Genomic DNA, 21,034 nt, shown 5'->3' with positions numbered 1-21,034 from the left:
AAAATACCTGTATTAAGCGGCCACAGTAAAGTTATACTATTATATAAAAGGGATATTTTAACAACAGCGATAACTCTTGTCCTGGACAGAAGAACCGGCTGAGGCCGGTACTTGTGCCCAGGCGTGCACTACAATAGCTTGCTCTGAATGTGCCCGTTAAACAATTTCTTATTTCCAACAGCGATATGGTGCAGCAAATAACTGATCTTCACACCTTCAGGAATACTAGTACCCATTCAGTCCCGACATCCCGACTGTGTATCAATTAAGAAAGTATGACTCTGGCATGCATCTAATTGCCTCTGGGCAGGCTATGCTTGACATTTGTAAATTCACTTATTATGACAATACCACGAATGTAGTAGGAATTAAATAATTAAATGGAAAAAGAAAAAAACCCTTATTCAGAACGGTTAATTTAATACATTCTATTTGCATTATTTCTGAAGGAGACGACATGTCAAAAGTTGATTTATAGTCAAACTGAGGCACGTATCCGTTGATTAGCAGTACAGACGGTAAAACAAGAAACAATAACAAATGTTTTAAAGACTATAAATGTGGCAACCTGTACTCAGTGGCCACCTGTCTTAAGTGGCCACTTTTATCTACTCCGTTGTGTGACTGCTTAAGACAGGTTTGACTGTATATACATTTAGCCATCTGTGTTAAAGGATCAGAGTTTGTCCCTGGGGTGGGCATGCCTAAACCTTCATTGGACATGTGCATTTTAAAAAGAGTACCCCTATCCTTACTTTTGTAGACTGATATGTATTTATCTGTGTGTTTTAGATTGTGGGTCTGGTTCTGATGGTGGTGGGGGTGTTTGTGGAGATAGAGAGACAACAGATACAGTCTCTAGACAACCGCCTCGCCCTGCCTGTTGCGTTGCTCATCCTCGTGGGCCTCGTCATCTTCATCACAGCGCTGTGTGGCTGCATCGGCACTGTCAAGGAGAACCCCACTCTCCTCAAAGTGGTAAGTCTTCTGGTCCACCCAGAATAAAATTCTTTTTTCTAAATTGGTTAATCATACACACATTGTGCCAGATTAATATCTAACAAGACTAGTTGAGACAGATTACTTAACAAGAGAATAATCAAATGTAACATTTGATAGGATAAACTAATTGAGAAAATATTTCTTTTTCTGTGGACCAGACATTTATGATGGAATATAAGTCTTGCTCTTTTATTTCAACCTTCGATCATTGGTACTGTCTTATTTTGGTCTAGCCAATGTTAGCAATAATTACAAATAAAAATGGTTAATTTTGTTATTTCCAAAACACATTTTTTTATCTTTTGTATGTCAAGCTACCCTGAAATTATTGACCAAAACAGTCTTAAGACTGGGATGTGGTATAGATTATGTTTATACTGAAATGTAAATTCTGCAGAGTCTAGATGTGGTGCCAGTGCAAAGTTTTCTATGGGGTTTTCTGGGTTTTTTTACAAGGTCATTTTCAACTCCACATATTGATGTAACAAGTGCATGTACAAAAAGATGGTGACTCACTGGAAACCATGTGTTACATGTACGGGGCTCAAACTTAATGATGGCCCCTATAGCAATTGGCGCCGTTGAGATATAAATTGCCGTAGGCCACTGATGGCACTTTGGTGCCTCTGAATCAAAATTATTGCTGTCGGTAAAAAAATCCTCAACGATGGCAAAATGTATACACCTGGTGTTCATTTATGATCCATTCTGCATACAGCAAGATAATCTTTCAGTCATGTTTATTAGTTTCAAAAGTCATGTTTTCAAAATTGTTGTTGGCAGGCTCAAAACTGTCTTTGGTGAGCTGTTTGTCCAATGTCAATTTGTTTTAATTGCTGTGAGTGACACATTCTTAATTTCAAACCCTGCATGTACATTGTCCACTATGTAAAAAAACAGCAACAAAAACAATCATTACATCCTACATTTGTACTTGTTTTCAGGTGTGGATGCAGGTTCAGCATGCAGGGGTGGGAATTCTCCTCGGATCAACTGGTTTCCACTCAAGGAACATTGCGTTTCCTCGCATTTTAATCCTCCTTTCCTCCAAAATGTGTCAGATGGCACAGATTTTAACCTAGGATTTTAAGAACTTCCAAGACCCATCTATATTTCCTCTTTTTTTTACAGTTCACCAATTCCCTGAACATGTCTACAGTTTTTAGGGAGAGATGAAGCATTTAAAAAAGGCACCTAGTATATTAAAAAAAAGCACTAACATGCATTATATATGGCAGTACTCGCCCCAAAAACAACAAGCTAATGAAGATACTATATGTCCCCAACTAAACACAGATAAATTCATTGTATTCATTTGCTACACGCTGGATTTTTCAGGGCACTTTAAAATTTGAAATGGGGGAGGTGTGAACTCCCAGCACCCTCACCCTAGATCTGTGTCTGTGTGTTTTGTAAATATTTTGTGCTGATATTTGGGTAAGTTAGATAATACTTTATCTGTTTCAGTTTCTGGTGGTGACTGTAATTGTGTTTCTCATTCAAGTGACGATCGGAATCATAGCGTTCATATACAGACAGCAGGTAAGCGGTCACTTGTTCACTTGCTTTTTAGTCCCATAACGGTCCCACATACAGTTTTCCTGACTTTTTTTCCATAATACCTCAAGATATTCATCTGAAATTTTGTGTATAGCTTGCTTTATCATGTACTGTTACAGATCAAGTTTGACTTTCATGGCTGTTTACCCATTATGGCCTATGACTTTTTTTTAATTCTTTTTTTTTTTATATTCACAGAAACCTTACAGTAAGACCTGTCCCCAACCAGAATGAATATAAAGGACAGGCGGTCAGCGTGACCTTGATATATTACATATAACAGGTTTTCAATAAATTCCAGAGCAACTTGAGGAATAGCTCTAGAGGAAAGAAAACAATTCAGAATACAGATATTAATTTACAGTGAAATAAAACTATCACTGCCATGAACTTAGGATATGTGAAAATTTGCTTTCCGGATTTGTTTTCGCAATGTCTGAAGATATTGACCTGAAATTTTGTGTATAGCTTTTATATGTACTGTTACAGATCAAGTTTTGACTTTTATGACGATTTACTCATTTTTCACATAATTATGACCCTTGAACTTTGGAGATATGAACATTTGCTTTACAGATTTGTGTATGGCTTTATTATGTACTGTTACAGATCAAGTTTGGCGATTTACTCAGTTTTCATAGTTATGGCTGTTGAACTTAAGATGTTAAAAAAACGGATCCTCGTAGGGGACTTATATTGCTTTAAAAGTACTTACAGATTGTTTGTTTTAAATAAAACTGGTAAAGATATGTTCAGTCTTGGACTTGTGTGCTTCAATTTCAATTAGATAGTAGCTTAGTGTTGTTGGTTCTTCTAATAATAACATTGTCATCAGCTATTGAATGTCAAACATTTGATAATTTGGACATATACTCTTCAAGAGAAAACCAGCTACATTTTTTCCATTAGTAGCAAAGGATCTTTTATTTGCACCATCCTACAGATATGATAGCACATACCATGACCTTTGATATACCAGGTGTGGTGCACTGGCTGGAATGAGAAATAGCCCAATGGGCCACTGATGATGATCGATCCTAGACTGACCATGCGTCCAGAGAGCACTTTAGCAGGGCTACGTCCTGCCCTATTGAGAATGGAGTAAAGTGAAAATGATAACTCGTCTCTATTTGACATCTACAAGTAGAACTCTATTTAGCTAAAGTGTAGCTCAGTGGGTAACACGGTTCAAAGTATCTGATATGCGTATTGATCCCCCATTTGTTTAAACAGGCAAACCGTGGGCTCTTGTAGTCGGTGTCATCGTTAACAAATTGTCATCATTGCGGGCTATTGATTGCGAGGTTATTCGCTGCCGCGAGCCTGTGTGAGTAACTAATATAGGGGGACACCGACATCATTACAGAGTGGTGATCACTGTGCCAGTCATAACACTCGCTTCGAAGCTGAAGAAAGAAAAAGTCATTAACGGGAACCCCAAAATAACCACAGTCTTGGGTCATCATCCTTCAAAATATCCCAGCCTGCTGAGCAGTCAATTACCGCTTTAGTACTGGGTTCGTTGTCAGTGTGTGTCTTTTAATACTGATTCCCTGTTTTTGATTAATCTTGGTAAATGTAATTTTAAACCAGACGAGATTGTCATCTACTTTTACTAATTCGCCCTGTACTTGATTGTAAAACAAGGGGCGGGACGTAGCTTGGTGGTAACATGCTTGCTTGATGCATGGTCAGTCTAGGATCGATTTTGGTGTAATTTTAAACCAGACGAGATTGTCATCTACTTTTACTAATTCGCCCTGTACTTGATTGTAAAACAAGGGGCGGGACGTAGCTTGGTGGTAACATGCTTGCTTGATGCATGGTCAGTCTAGGATCGATTTTGGTGTAATTTTAAAACCAGACGAGATTGTCATCTACTTTTACTAATTCGCCCTGTACTTGATTGTAAAACAAGGGGCGGGACGTAGCTTGGTGGTAACATGCTTGCTTGATGCATGGTCAGTCTAGGATCGATTTTGGTGTAATTTTAAAACCAGACGAGATTGTCATCTACTTTTACTAATTCGCCCTGTACTTGATTGTAAAACAAGGGGCGGGACGTAGCTTGGTGGTAACATGCTTGCTTGATGCATGGTCAGTCTAGGATCGATTTTGGTGTAATTTTAAACCAGACGAGATTGTCATCTTGTTTTACTAATTCGCCCTGTACTTGATTGTAAAACAAGGGGCGGGACGTAGCTTGGTGGTAACATGCTTGCTTGATGCATGGTCAGTCTAGGATCGATTTTGGTGTAATTTTAAAACCAGACGAGATTGTCATCTACTTTTACTAATTCGCCCTGTACTTGATTGTAAAACAAGGGGCGGGACGTAGCTTGGTGGTAACATGCTTGCTTGATGCATGGTCAGTCTAGGATCGATTTTGGTGTAATTTTAAAACCAGACGAGATTGTCATCTACTTTTACTAATTCGCCCTGTACTTGATTGTAAAACAAGGGGCGGGACGTAGCTTGGTGGTAACATGCTTGCTTGATGCATGGTCAGTCTAGGATCGATTTTGGTGTAATTTTAAAACCAGACGAGATTGTCATCTACTTTTACTAATTCGCCCTGTACTTGATTGTAAAACAAGGGGCGGGACGTAGCTTGGTGGTAACATGCTTGCTTGATGCATGGTCAGTCTAGGATCGATTTTGGTGTAATTTTAAAACCAGACGAGATTGTCATCTACTTTTACTAATTCGCCCTGTACTTGATTGTAAAACAAGGGGCGGGACGTAGCTTGGTGGTAACATGCTTGCTTGATGCATGGTCAGTCTAGGATCGATTTTGGTGTAATTTTAAAACCAGACGAGATTGTCATCTACTTTTACTAATTCGCCCTGTACTTGATTGTAAAACAAGGGGCGGGACGTAGCTTGGTGGTAACATGCTTGCTTGATGCATGGTCAGTCTAGGATCGATTTTGGTGTAATTTTAAACCAGACGAGATTGTCATCTTGTTTTACTAATTCGCCCTGTACTTGATTGTAAAACAAGGGGCGGGACGTAGCTTGGTGGTAACATGCTTGCTTGATGCATGGTCAGTCTAGGATCGATTTTGGTGTAATTTTAAACCAGACGAGATTGTCATCTTGTTTTACTAATTCGCCCTGTACTTGATTGTAAAACAAGGGGCGGGACGTAGCTTGGTGGTGGTGGTGGTAACATGCTTGCTTGATGCATGGTCAGTCTAGGATCGATTTTGGTGTAATTTTAAAACCAGACGAGATTGTCATCTACTTTTACTAATTCGCCCTGTACTTGATTGTAAAACAAGGGGCGGGACGTAGCTTGGTGGTAACATGCTTGCTTGATGCATGGTCAGTCTAGGATCGATTTTGGTGTAATTTTAAAACCAGACGAGATTGTCATCTTGTTTTACTAATTCGCCCTGTACTTCATTGTAAAACAAGGGGTGGGATGTAGCCAAGTGCTAAAGCAGTATTCGAAATAAGCACTTGTCCATTTGTCCTGACAAGTGAAAAGCTGCTCAGACAAACAAAATGTACCTTGGTGGTTGTCCAGTAAACAAGTGAAAATGTTCAATGAAGTTTCATTTTGAGCAATGAAAAACATTGTTCTTGTACTTTGAATAAAACAAACTATTTATTAAGACAAATTAAAATATTGTTGGACAAGTTGGACTAGAGAAAAATTCTCCTTATTTTTATTACTGTAAAGTGCTTGCTTGATGCGTGGTCTGTCAAGGATCGATCCCTGTTGGTGGGCACATTGGGCTTTTATTCATTCCAGCCAGTGTTCCACAACTGGTGTGACAAACATTTGTGGTATGTGCTATCCTTTATGTGGGATGCTGCATATGAAAGATCCCTTTCTGCTAATCGGAAAGAGTGGCGCATTGTGTGGTGGCAGCAGGTTTCCTCTCTTATTACTTTTGAAATTCCTTAACTGGAGGTTTTCAAGAAAGTTTGTTTGAAAACTTTCTCTTGTGGCTCCGCGCTACGCCGCAGGTGGGACTTGTGTCTCAGCCTTCGACTCCAGCCGTGTCGGCTGTTCCGCCGCCGCCTGGTTATCCAGTGCGGTCGGTGCCTGTTTCCACCCATGATCGTTTTGGCTATGCGGGGGTGACGCATGGACGGAGGTTTGTTCCCGTCCCTTCCCTTCAGGGTCAGCCGCGGTCTTCGGTGCTGCCGGTTTTGAGGGAGGTCTCTTCCGAGGAAGATTTGCCTTCCGGTTCCAGTTTGGAGTCGGAAGAGGCTGTTCCCACTATTCAGGGCGTTTCTTTTGGAAATCGATCGCTGGTGGTGAAGGCTCCGCGGCCGGAGCTTGGTTTTCCGCTTGCCCAGGAGGCACACGAATCCTTACTGGAGATTGATACTTTGATCGCTGGCACTGATTGTATCATGGGAGCGGTGGTGGAAGAGTTTCCGGCAGCTTTAGCCATCTGGAAACTCTTACCCGGTACGAAGCTGGTGGCCCCCACTTCGTACCAAACGTTGGGCGCGTCTTTCCTGAACAATTCTGCGGTTGTTTCTGCTCGGGTTAAAACTGATTGTCGTCCGGCGTCTTTCGTACGTGTCGCCATCGGAGACCTAGAAGTTATCGAAACTTCTCTTTCAGGTGAACAACCATCTAGGTACCTTCCTTTTTGGGTTGGATAAGGCTGTGGAGAGTCTTCCCCCGATGGCTCGAGGTTATTTGGCGGCTGCCGCGAAGGCGTCACATCACATTGCCCAGATGTCTGGGCGTTTGTGGGCAGACAATCTCTTGTTGCGACGCGATCATTACTTGTCTGGGCTACGGGCTACCGGTGTTGTGAAGATGTATCTTCGCAGCCGGTCATTGAGGGAGACCTTGCTGTTTGGGTCGGACTTCAGCCTTGTCATGGATAAGGAGTCTGTCAAGTTCGTTCCCCTGCCCCAGCCTGGTAACGCTCGGAAGCGCCGTTCCGGTGCTGCTGCGTTTCGCCCGCCTTCCTCCAAGAAACCAGCTTTTCTTGAGGGGGTTCAGAATCCTAAGGTTTCTGCTCCTACTTGGCAATCTGGGACAGTGCCACCCCCCGTCAAACAGAATCGTGCTCCTCTGAGGGCAGCACGTTTTCGGGCTACCGCTAAGGGCACGGCACCTAAGAGTGGTAAGCTGCCGGGGTGAGGGTGTTGCGACGACCGGCAACTGTTAACGGAGGTGCGGTTAGCAGACGTTCCTGTGGGCGGCAGGTTACGTCATTTTTTGCCACAATGGCGTCTCTTGCCAGACCTGGACCCATGGGTTCTGTCGGTCGTCAAGGAGGGATATTGGATTCCCTTTTCTTCGGCTCCCCCTCTCACTTCTTCTCCCCAGATGCCTCCGATGCCATCGTCCGACAGGCGGGTTCTGGTGGAAACGATGATTGCCGAGTTTCTCGGCAAGGGTGCCATCCACCAGGTGGATTTGGACTCCCGGGAGTTTTACTCCCATTTGTTCTTTGCCCAAAAGAAAAATGGCGAGTGGAGACCGATTCTCAACCTCAAGCCGCTGAATGCATTCGTGGTCGTTCCTTCCATGAAAATGGAGACGGTGCAGTCTGTCCGGGCTTTACTCCAGGTTGGGGAGTGGGCGGCGTCAATCGACCTGAAAGACGCCTACCTGCATGTTCCGATTCATCGGGATTTTTGGAAGTTCCTGCGCTTCCTATTCGACGGCAAAGCTTACGAGTTTCGAGTGCTGCCGTTCGGATTGGCCACGAGTCCTCATGCCTTTACTCGTGTAGTCAAGGCTGTGGTAGGCCGTGTACATTTGTTGGGCATTCGCATGCACAACTACCTAGACGACTGGTTGATTCCAGCTTCGTCTCAGCAGGCATGTCTGACGGGCGTGAGTCTTGTCATCGACATGATACTTCGCTTGGGATTTATTCCCAATTGGGTGAAGTCGGAGCTGGTGCCAGCTCAGGTTTTCACGTATCTCGGAGTTATCTTCAACCTTGTGGAGGCATCCGTTCGACCGACGGATGCACGCCTCCACAAATTCACGGCGCTGGTTCAGTGTCTTGCACGGGAGCAGCGCATTTCGGTGCGCACGCTGCACAGGTTGTTGGGACATCTCGAGTCATTGGCTGCATTGAATGTGCAGTTCAGACGATTCAAGAGACCTCTCCAGTGGCATCTCTCATGTGTGTGGGACGGCCGCTGTTGGGATACGTTGATTGCGGTGGGGCCTTGGTTCGTGCAGACGATTCAAGAGTGTCTGGTCGACAAGTGCTTGTCCCAGGTCATTCCCTTACACCCTCTTGCTCCGGAGTTGGTCCTGTTCACCGATGCTTCCCTAGAGGGGTACGGTGCGCATCCCCAACATCTGTCAGGTGTGTGGAGTGCCTTCGAAAGGAGCCTCCATATCAATCTGCTGGAGATGGAAGCCGTTCGCCGGGCTTGCCTCCAGTTTCGGAGCATTATTCGACATTGTCGAATTTTGTTGAGGTGCAACAACACGGCAGTCGTCGCATACCTCAATCGTTGGGGTGGCACCAAGTCCGAGTCACTGAGTCGCAGGGCCTTGGAGATCCAGGAATTGTGTGATTGTGTTGACGGCAAAACACATTCCCTCTTCAGTCAACGTCTTGGCGGACGCCTTGAGTCATCGTTCACCTGTCCAAACAGAGTGGATGTTGCACAAGGTGGTTATGGGCAGGATTCTGCGTTTGTGGGGGAGTCCACAAGTGGATATGGTCGCAACCAGGCTGAACCACCAATTACCAGTCTTACTCAGCAAGGTTCTGGCCAAGGTCGGAATGCAACTGTGTCGAGTGATGCTCGTGGTGCCGGGTTGGGCAGCCCAACCATGGTTTCCTCAGCTTCTGTCACTGTTAGTGCAGGAGCCGGTGCGCTTGCCACCCCTTCTGGATCTGCTCAGCCAGCAGCTGCAACAGCCGGTGTGGCACCCGAAGCTGGAGGTCTTCCGGCTTCACGTGTGGAGGTTGTCGAGTTTTCCCTGCGAGGCAGAGGCTTTTCGGAACGAATTGCTGAACTTGTCTCCTCTTCGAAGCACCGGTCAACTGAGCGAGTTTACCAATGCCACTGGAGCGCTTGGGTTCATTGGGCAGGTGAACGGGATTTCGATCCCTTATCACCTACTGTCAATGACTTAGCTGAATACTTTCTGGCCTTGGTCCAGGAAAGGAAGCTTAAAGTTCAGACAGTCAAAAGTCATCGTTCTTCCATCTTCACTACTCTCAGGCAGTGTGGTCGGACAGACTTTTCTACAAATCTCGTATTGCATGATTTACTCAAATCTTTGCAATCCACAGTTGAGAGGCCTTCCATTTTGCCAAAATGGGACGTCTTTCTGGTTCTTCATGCGCTCAAGGGTCTGCCTTATGAGCCATTGCGGTTTGCCACTCTTCGACTTTTGACTTGGAAGACACTTTTCCTGGTCTCTCTTGCAGTTTGTCGCCGTATTAGTGAGATTCATGCTTTCTTGCATGATTTGGTCGATTATAACTCTGATGGGTCGGTTACGTTGCTGACTGATCCCATCTTTGTGGCTAAGAACCAGATGCCAGGAGAGGAGTTTCCTCCGGCAATCATTCAAAGTTTGTCTCGTACGTTGCCTTCTGATAATTCTGACCGTCTTCTTTGTCCGGTCAGGGCATTAAAGTATTATCTGCATCGTACTACACTTCTTCGTGGTGGGAAGAAGAGGCTATTTATTTCTTACACTAAACAGCCGGGAGATATTACTAAGAATGCATTGTCTCGATGGATTGCTGCAACCATCAAGCTGGCGTATTAGACAGCAGGAGAGCATGTTCTGCGGTACTTCTCAGTTCGTCCTCATGAGATTCGAGCGATCTTGACTTCCCTGAATTTTCACGATTCCTTGGATATTATCAAGGTGATGAATGCAGGAGTGTGGAAGGGTCGACATACGTTCGACCGATTCTATTTTTGGGACATGGCAGTTGGTCCCGATGGTACTAGACGTATCCAGTTGGTGATTGCTGGTCAGCAGGTTATTTATGTACGACGAGCCACGAGACGAGGGAGACCTCTATTCCGATAGGCAGCTCGTACAGGTCGTGTCGGGAGATAATTGAGCCACCTTTTTGGGGAAAGGGTGTGGTTGCTATCTGGGGCAGTCTAGTGGTTTCTTTTCACTTGTGAGATGGTTTTGCCTCACGCCGTGGGTGAAGATGTTTATCAATTCGGGTATTGATATTTAATAGTCACTTAGAATTTTATACCTCGTATGTCTTGGTTGCCTTACACCTTGTCATTACTTGAGACGATTCACGTTGGTCGAATGGGTAAGTCCTCATGTTTTCTTACCTCCTCCCATTAATGTTGAATTCACGTGCTCTAACGGTGTTAAATCACGTCCGTTATAGCATAGTTGTTGTGCTAGTATAGTAAGTTGAATAAGACTATTAGAAAATTTGTTTCTAATTTTCATTATTATTCATACTTACCTAGTACTAGCACAACAACGGTAACCTCCCACCCGCCCCTAGGAGGTCTTCCCTGGATTCGGTCATTACGGACTTTGAATCGAGGACGATGGTCTGCCCATGCGCGGATATGGATATACATCTGGCAAGGGAAGACAATTCTGCAGTGGAGGAGATGACTGAGGTTGTATAGCATAATTGTTATGCTAGTAGTAGGTAAGTATGAATAATAATGAAAATTAGAAACAAATTTTCTAATTAAACTGTGTTGAGTGCATCCTTAAATAAAATATTTCTTCCTTCCCTAAAAATATCCCAGTTTGCTTAACAGTCAATTACTGCTTTAGTACTGGGTCAGTTGTCCGTGCGTGTTTTTATTACCGATTCACTGTTTTTGATGAATCTTTGTAAATATAATTTAAACAACAGGAGATTGCCATCTACTTGTACTAAATTACCCTGTACATCACTGTGAAAGAAAAAAGTTGAATCTGTCTATGCATCTGTTCACGCATCTATTTGTTCATATACATGTATCCATTTAGTCATCCATATATTATTTGTATTTTTAATTTAATCATATTAACTTTGTTTGACATCCGGTAGCAATATGTATTTTTGTGCTAGGATGTTGTTAAACATTCATTCTTCCATCCATCCATCCATCCATCCATCCATCCATCCATCCATCCATCCATCCATCCATCCATCCATCAGCCCAATAGGTAAGATAATAGTGGTACTTAATAGATGTGACTATTAGTATATCTAAAAATACAAGCTGTCTGACCTTTGACCTTAATGCATGTTACAGTCATATTTAGAGTCTTATGACATGTTATCCTGTTAACTTGATCTGACTGACAGTTCCCCATATAGGTTTCACGAAATAGATAATAAAACCCCCACTTTATATGCTTTACATTGTGTACATTATAATACATTACATATATTGTGGGGTGTTATATGTCTGTGGAAGAGCGCATGACTCATCAATGGAATGAATGTTTAATGACACCCCAACACAAAAATACATATCAGCTATTGGGTGTAGAAAAGATAAGTAAATGAAAATATTATTTACATGAAGAATACAATTTATATAATTATGTAAAACCACAATGTAAAGAGCTGTGGGGAAAAGTATAAATTAATACAATACAAATATCAAGGTAAGTATATTTTAAAACTTTGTATAAAAATCAAAGTGTTTTAAAAACTTTAAAATTAATTCTCTGTTGCCAAATATATTGTTTTTCGTCAGGACTCATCAATAGGTAATTGTTTTTTTCCCACCATCCCAGGTGCAAGATGTTCATTATCTTTGAAGGTACTGGTAAGAGATTGAGAAATCGTGAGCATCTATATCTACTGAACCCAGAAGGGGTTGGGTTGTTTGTTTAATTGTAATTTGAGAAAACATGAGCACCTATATCTACTGAACACAGTAGGGGGATGGGGGAGGGGGGATAATTGTAATTTGAGAAAACATGAGCACCTATATCTGCTGAACACAGTGGGGGGATGGGGGGGGTAATTTGAGAAAACATGAGCACCAATATCTGCTGAATACAGTTGGGGTATGGGGGGGGGGGATAATTGTAATTTTAGAAAATGAGCACCAACATATGCTGAACATAGTTAGGATTAGAGTGTAATTGTAATCTGCTGAACACAGCAGTGCCTGGTGGTAGTGGGTGTTTAATTGTAAGCATGAAAAGCTGACAGTGATGGCGACAGCAGTGGCTATGGAAGATTGCCACCTGTCACCTAGTAATGAACGTTCTGCTGTTAGGTGCGTTGAACTAAATGTGAAGAAAACCGATTCTGCAGGTAAATTGCACTCCTCAGCTGTCCGTGTCACGATTACATGGTAATGCACATTCTATTGTCTGTCAGATCCACTACATTTATCTGTCTGCAATTTATGTTGAAATTAATGTACGTATCCCGGACAAGAATGTTGTCCCATTTAGATATATAATGATTTCGTGACTGCAAAAAAAAAAAAAAAAAATAATAATAATCCAATAATCGTAATGATTGTCATTCTCTCAGGAAAAGACTTGTAAATGAGTAAATTATTTTATTACGCAGGCACCAATTGGAAGTGAGGTTGTTGCGTCTGGCTGCATTTAATCATTACTGTTTAATGGAATATCGGTTGAAGCTGCAGAAGTGTGTTGTCAGACAATCTTGTAAATTATGTTGACATTTATTTCAATTAGTATAACATGTAGGCATAATGGAGGTTTTGTTTTGTGGGATGGATGGAGAACAGGATGTAGCTCAGTTGTAGAGTTAAAGTTAAAGTTTGTTTTTGTTTAACAACACCACTAGAGTACATTGATTTATTAATCATTGGCTATTGGATGTCAAACATTTGGTAATTTTGACGTATAGTCCTAGAGAGGAAACCCGCTACATTTTTCCATTAGTAGCAAGGGATCTTTTATGTGCACCATCTCACAGACAGGGTAGCACATAACATGTCCTTTGATATACTTGTCTTGGTGCACTGGCTGGAACGAGAAATGGCCCAATGGGCCCACCACTGGGCTACATCCCCCACCCATTTAATTAATATATGTACTTAAAGTATAATTGTAACATGTTTTATTGTAACAACAAATCTTCACTAGCACTAGTCAGAGTAAGGGACGTTTTCCATGGAATTGTAACATATTGTAACATGTTTTATTGTAACAACAAATCTTCACTAGCACTAGTCAGAGTAAGGGACGTTTTCCATGGAATTGGGAATATCATATTCTAACATGTTTCATTGTAACAACAAATCTTCAGTGACTAGCCAAAGCGTGGGACATTTGCGGTGAAATTGTGAATAACATAATAACGGATATATTGATCATGGGAGTAAGACATTCTATGTGTAATTATCTCTGCTCTGAAGGTTCTATTATGTTAACAGTGCCAGACAGCTTCCGAACTCATTAAACACAGCCTGAGCCAGACAGACGTGCTCTGGTGATAGTTATAGTTCAGTGGTAGAGAGCTCGCCTTAAGTGTAATATCTCATATTATCAATCCTTCCTTTTCCTGTTCTAACCCCCCCCCCCCCCCAAAAAAAAAAGAGTTAAATTTTGTTTAATGACACCATTAGAACACATTGATTAATTAAACATAGTCCACTGGATGTCAAATATTTGATATTTCTGACACGTAGTCTTTAGAGCAAACCTGCTACATTTTTTTCATTAGCAGCAAGGTATTTTTTATATGCACTTTCCTCCTTACTTATCTTTCATATCTATTATAAATGCAAATTGCCTGTATCAAGTAACCAACTGTGTTAAAAGACCACCTTACTATTGCCCCCAAACCATCTAATATATAGTACTAATTGACCTGTATCATTAAGTGAGTGAGTATTTTTAACATGCCCGTATACCACTAAGGTTTCAGGCAGTATCATTAAGATGTAAAGTTTTGTGAATTGCTATAAATAGGTGGTTGTTTAAGACAGGTTTGACCACACACACACACACATACACACAGTAAATCTGCTGGCAACTGATTGCTCAGTGAGCGACTGCTGGGGAAGAAACTGTTCTGAATATTCGTATATTAATTATGCATGGAAGGTTTCATTTGATAATTTATTGATTTGCTGTGTTCACACTTCAGAAATCTTGTTCGCGTCTGCAACAGGCCTTCTTCCTGCTTTCTTTGTTTGTCAGTGGATTGGTGATGTTAACACGGCCTCCAAAACATTGAGGTCTTCTCAAAGAATATAACAGTCCTTTGTTTACCCACACCAGTCCCAAGTTGCGTCTAGTGTTTGCAGTTACCCAAATATAGATTTTTTTTCTGTCAAAAAAGAGTTTACACTTCAGCTGTAGATTTTTATTGAATTAAAGAAATGTCACATTTGTAATCAATTTTAGATGAGGATTTTAAAAATAAAACCCCAGTTTGTTGTAAATTTGATTTTTGAACAAAAATACATTTAGCAGTGAAGGGTAAAATAGTTCATTCTTACTATTATTAAGTCGCTTTTGGTTTTAGGATCCTTTGCCAATATATCTTGAACAAATATATAGAATTAGCTAAACAGATACATTGTAAGTAGCATTCATATAGTGAGACATATTGCCAAATAAATGGTGGGTTTTTGGGTGGGTTTTTTTTTTAGCAAGGTCTATGCTTATGAAACTTTAAAGTTAAAATTAAAGTGGGTTTTGTTTAATAACACCACTAGAGCACATTGATTTATTAATCATCGACTATTGGATGCCACCACAACTGGTATATCAAAGACTGGTATGTTTTATCCTGTCTTTGGGATAGTGCATATAAAAGACCCCTTGCTAACAATGGAAACAAGGTCAGGGTTTCCGCCAGAAAAATCAAATTGAATATGTACTTATGAGTTTGCGATTGCGGAGCTGGCAGGCGAAGCCCTCCCCCCGAAAAAAATGGATTTGTAGATGTCCGGAGAAGCGATTTCCTGGCATTTGGAGTCTGAAAGTTGGGCCAGCTCATGGTGATATTTTCCGTGTTTCGTAGGATAATGAATGACGAATGTAACAGTCCGCAAGAAATTTGTAAACTTGCCTTCATATTTTTTAATTAATTGTCCGAATAGTCATGAATTAGACTGCGTTCAGCGACAACGAATGATGGAAACTTTCCCAAACTATTTTGACAGTTCTCGAAAACCCACCAAAGTTTAGCAAACATAAGCCACAAACGGTAGGCTGAAATTTAGCCAATAGGATCAGGTTAAAATGGAACCACTACAAAAACCGAACCATTTTCGTTGGCGAAAACAGAACCAATTTGGCAAAAACGTACCTCAAAGTATTGGCTCAGTATGGTTAAAACGGTAGCCTACATTTTAAACATATTCTTATTATTGCATATAATAAACAGGAACCATTCATAACTACCCATCCTGCCCTTTCATGTGCAGGTATACACTGAAATACAATTATTTAACGTTTTAAACAAACTTCATTTTTATTTTTTTATTTACCCTAACCCGGACCAGTTACACTGGTACATTTTGATAGAATATGTCTCTCCCATACGCTTTTTGCGTGTTATATTCAACCCCTCCCATTCATGGCACGTAAACTTTTTATTTAGATGTCTGATAACCTATTAACATCATGAAAGTAACAATAAAAAGGTTTACAACGTCAATACATTGTATTTGTGTCATTAGTTTTATTTTATTTCTTCTTTTTATGAACTTAAAAAAAAACTTGCCGATCAAGATAAAATGCATTTCACATATAAACAAATGGTAGCAAATTTGTAGGCACACGAATGTATAAATTAAATACATTAATACAATATTTTTCAGAAATATAGAAAGTTGATCTTACGTAACCTACAGCAAGTGCTACTCGTACTTAATTATGGATTCATGTAATGAAATTACTACCGATAATGTATTAAGCACTCCAGGAAGACAAAAGCATAATTATAAACATTTAAAAAAACATAAATAAAAAAATATTTGATTTTTTTTTTTGGGGGGTGGGGGGCAGACAAAAAAAAAATGTGTTTCCATTTTTGCCATAAATTTTGGTGCCATTTCAGTCAACGCTAGGTTCCGTTTTGTCTAATGTTTACACTTTGAGCCGTTTTGGCACAGTTTCGTTCCAATGATTAACTCACGGATTTCAGTTTGTCGTCCAAAATTTATGTGAAAATTATGACTCGGACTGAATTTCTCCAAACCAATTTGAAGGGACGTCTACAGAAAAACTTTCCAACACTTCAGAAATATTCATCACCCTTAGTAATATTTAGAATTTGGAATTGGTGACGTGATCCTATCTATTAGTGTTAATGCTAGGTTTGACTGAATTCCATGGCAATGCTTTGACACACACACACATCACCCACACCCATGAACAGTCCCATATTTCTTAAATTTTAGAAAGTGTTTAGTTTTGTACACGACTGAATTGCTTACCGTAGATGAGACTTCTTTTCACTTTCTATTTTTGTTCAAGAGAATGTGTTGTTTCAACAAAGGACATAGTTTTTCTCCAAGTCTTTGTTGAAAACTTAAAACCCCAAAGTGTGAGACTGATATGGACTGTATGGTGCCCTCCCCCCCCCCCCCCCCCCCCCAAAAAAAGGATTTATTTTGGGTACGTAATTTTACCCTAGAATTATTTTTGGGTATGTAATTTTAACCTTTTACCCTGCTGGCAGAAACATTGAAGGTACCGGGTTTCCTCTCTAAGACTATTTGTCAAAATTACCAAATGTTTGACATCCAATAGCCAGTGATTAATAAATCAGTGTGCTGTAGTGGTATCATAAAACAAAAAACAAATATTTTTCCAAATTTTCAGGTATGATAATATATGAATCATAAGATTTTATCCACATTTTTGTTAAATGTTCCGCATTGCTGTAGAAAAAAAGTCGTATCATTTGTTTTAATAATAAGTTTCCAGACTACTTTTTAGAACTGCTTGTCAACTTGTAACATTTTCTTCTTAATTAAAATTTCAAAAAGAAAGATTGCTTCCCACTCCACAAAAATGAATTTCAAGCCTTGTAGAAAGAGGGAATGAAATGTTTTATTTAACGATGCACTCAACACATTTTATTTACAGTTATATGACGTCCGACATATGGTTAAGGACCACACAAATATTGAGAGAGGAAATCCGCTGTCGCCACTTCATGGGCTACTCTTTTCGATTAGCAGCAAGGGATCTTTTATATGCACCATCCCACAGACATGATAGTACATACCACAGCCTTTGTTATACCAGTTGTGGAGAACTGGTTGGAACGAGAAGTAGCCCAATGGGTCCACTGACGTCAAGCCTTGTAGATGCTACTGGTATAGATGAGACTTTGTTAAGGCCTTGAGTTGAGACTTACGAATTAAACCTGCACCCCTAATGAGCCAGATTATTATCAAGTGTAACTGCTTGTACTTAGCAAGTCCTTCTTTCCAGTATTTTTTACCTGCAACACACACTTTCTCTTTGAACTCTTCATCTCCCCTCTCCCTCTCTAAAGCTGAAAAACCAAAATATTGTATTTGGAACATCTTTAGTGAGAGCCTAGTGTCAAAATATGAGAAATTGTTGCGAAGAAAAGTATGTTCTGCATTCCCTTTGTATTGAATGACTGCAAGCAATATTCTGTCCTGACAATTTTGTGAAGCATGGATGACTGATGAGTTGGCAGTTACAGACATTTATTAAAATATGGATTGATGGATTGTCAGTTATAGACATTTATTGAAATTGGATTGGCTTTGATTGTTTTCTTTCTTATTATGCAGTATTAGTGGTAGGCCAATTGCCACTAAAAGTTATGCATTATTTTTTATTGCACTTTTATGCTTTTTATGCTTATTCGATCTGTAAAACAAGTAATAAAGAATGATTGTGTAATCTTGTGAACCTTTTTTTGTCCTGTTCATGAATAACCTGGCAAGTTACAAAACACTATTTTCTGTTGGGTACGAAAAGGTTAGATTTTTGTGTGCCAGGAAGACATTTCACATTGTGTTATTTATATAGATTTCTGTGGTCCAAAAACACATTGTATTATGTTTATAGATTTCTGTGGTCCAGGAACACATTGTACTATATTTATAGATTTCTGTGGTCCAGGAACACATTGTGTTATGTTTATAGATTTCTGTGGCCCAGGAACACATTGTGTTATGTTTATAGATTTCTGTGGTCCAGGAACACATTGTGTTTTGTTTATAGATTCCTGTGGTCCAGGAACACATTGTGTTATGTTTATAGATTCCTGTGGTCCAGGAACACATTGTATTATATTTATAGATTTCTGTGGTCCAGGAAAAAGTGTTATATTTAAAGATTTCTGTGGTCCAGGAACACATTGTGATATTTTTATGTTGTAGGTTCCTGAAATCTTGAGTCGTGAACTGATGTTTGGTGTTGAGGGGTACACGGAGAGTTCGGGAGTAAAGACGGCAATGGACTACATACAGAGACAAGTATGTCCCTTTTCTAAACATTACATAACTAATTAATGTATTGTTTAAAAAAAAATGGTGTGCTTTTATACTCTCTATCCATAGCCAGTATATATATAAAACAATTGTTCCACGTTTGGATAATAACAAACATTGCAATTTACAGTATCAATATTTGCAACTTTAAAAATCACTCCCCCGAACACTTTCATGAGTAAATATGTGTGTTTTCATACTGTTTATTCATAGCCAGAATAATATATAAAACAATCGTTCCTCTTTTGAATAATAACAAACGTTGAAATTTACAGTATCAATATTCACAACTTTGAAAATCATTCCCCGATCACTCTCATGAGTACATTTTGGAGTGGATTTTTTTCCTCTGAGTTTTTCAAATGTGATAAGACTGAACTTCAAATTCTATTTGGCTTTCTTTTATTGCAGGAATCTCAACTTACAGGAATTAGTTTGTGTTGTAGATAGACAAATCGTTTTTGAATTGAGTGTGTTGTATTTCTGTTGTAGTTCAAGTGTTGTGGGTTCGAGACATACGAAGACTACAGCACGAAGAACGCAGACTTCTCATGCGTGTCGGACAAACCTCAGGCGTGTGGTGTCCCGCAGTCGTGCTGCAAGCGTACCAAGGTCATCTTCACTCTCAAAACTCTCTTACGTTATTTTTATATATCATCTGATCATTCATTTTAATATCTTCACTTAAATTTTACATAGATCAGTGATGTCAAAAAAAAAGAAAAAAAAGTAATAGGTGAAAATACAATTGTATGTGGCTGTAACCATCCACTACAAAGGTCATATGACAATCAGGTTAATGCCGAAGCTTAAGAAAGACAAAATCTCATGATCAGTTAATGTTCTGTTAACTAACTAATCATTTCTCGCTCCAGCCAGTGCACCACGACTGGTACATCAAAGGCCGTGGTATGTGCTATCCTGTCAATGGGATGGTGCATATAAAAAATCCCTTGCTGCTAATCGGAAAGAGTAGCTCATGAAGTGGCGACAGCAGGTTTCCTCCCTCAATATCTGTGTGGTCCTTAACCATATGTCCAATGCCATATAACCGTCAATGAAATGTGTTGAGTGTGTCGTTAAATAAAACATTTTTTCTTCTTCTCTCTAATCAAGAATAAGCTTTCGAACTCACCCACCTCAAGTACAAACTATTCGATGATCCATTTCTCACATTAAAATTTTTGGGAGTTATTTCCTTTCCAGTGAGTGTTATACAGTTTGTATAGGCTTATCAATGACTCTTTTATGTGTTGTCCTGCCTGTGGGAAAGTCCATACCACACGTTGCTAATCTGAACCAAAACAATCTTGTTATAGTAAAAAAAAACTTATTTGTATTTGATAAAACATGTTGAGTGACAGTAAAAGCTTATTGTGTTTCATGAATGTGTTGTTGATGTACTTGCAGGGTGCAGATTTTTCTGAAAGCTGTGGTTTTGGTATTATCGGAAATGCCTCGGTGAGTAATTGCATTATAAATTACATAAAATTGATTCACTTTAATCCATCAGTTTAAATTTTTAATGACTTTTTTTTTTTTAATTCACTTTTGTCTGACAGATTAAATAATCTTGATACAATTTCATCTAACAGGTAGAGTGAGATTAAATTTTTTTTTACATTCTCAGCAAATTTAATGAACTACCATACAGGTAGGTATTTTAGACATTTTTTTATGGTACAAAAATTATTTGTTCTTTTATTTTACAAGGCATACAAAGCTTGCATTTTTGTTTATTGTTAACACTGTCACATTGTTAACATTGTCTAAATTTAATCAAACAACATTTAAACATCATCTGTGATTGAAGCTTGCTAACATGTTATAATACTAGCAGAAACTAACCAAACGGTCAACTGGCACTTAATTAATTTTGTGGAGTGGACTCTCTTTTATAAATTACAGTCCACACTATGAGAACATATTTAGAGGATAACTATGTTGTATTTGACATTAATGCTGGTTTTATTGTTGCAAATTGACTTAGTCAAATTTCTCGGTATATGCAGATTGAATTAGAGTTAGATTTTTGACACCTTCCCTTGTAGTGTGACTATCTTAAAATTGTTCTCTTCACACAGTCATA

The 21,034-nt window shown here is 39.8% G+C and overlaps 1 protein-coding gene across 1 annotated transcript in view; it reads left to right on the top strand.

Moving 5' to 3' along the window:
• LOC121379935 (tetraspanin-15-like) overlaps positions 1–21,034 on the top strand; it is a 52,744-nt gene that overhangs the window by 23,205 nt on the left and 8,505 nt on the right. The window contains exons 2-6 of the mRNA XM_041508625.1: positions 793–978; positions 2,470–2,544; positions 18,835–18,930; positions 19,438–19,557; positions 20,356–20,406. Of these exons, the coding sequence (XP_041364559.1) occupies positions 793–978; positions 2,470–2,544; positions 18,835–18,930; positions 19,438–19,557; positions 20,356–20,406 (528 nt within the window). The remainder of the gene's footprint in view (positions 1–792; positions 979–2,469; positions 2,545–18,834; positions 18,931–19,437; positions 19,558–20,355; positions 20,407–21,034) is intronic.

This window comes from Gigantopelta aegis, chromosome 8 (assembly GCF_016097555.1).
Source record: "Gigantopelta aegis isolate Gae_Host chromosome 8, Gae_host_genome, whole genome shotgun sequence".
In the NCBI taxonomy this organism is placed as follows: Eukaryota; Metazoa; Mollusca; class Gastropoda; order Neomphalida; family Peltospiridae; genus Gigantopelta; species Gigantopelta aegis.
The sequence above is the reverse complement of the archived record's forward strand: the minus strand, read 5'-3'. Positions and strand labels throughout refer to the sequence as shown.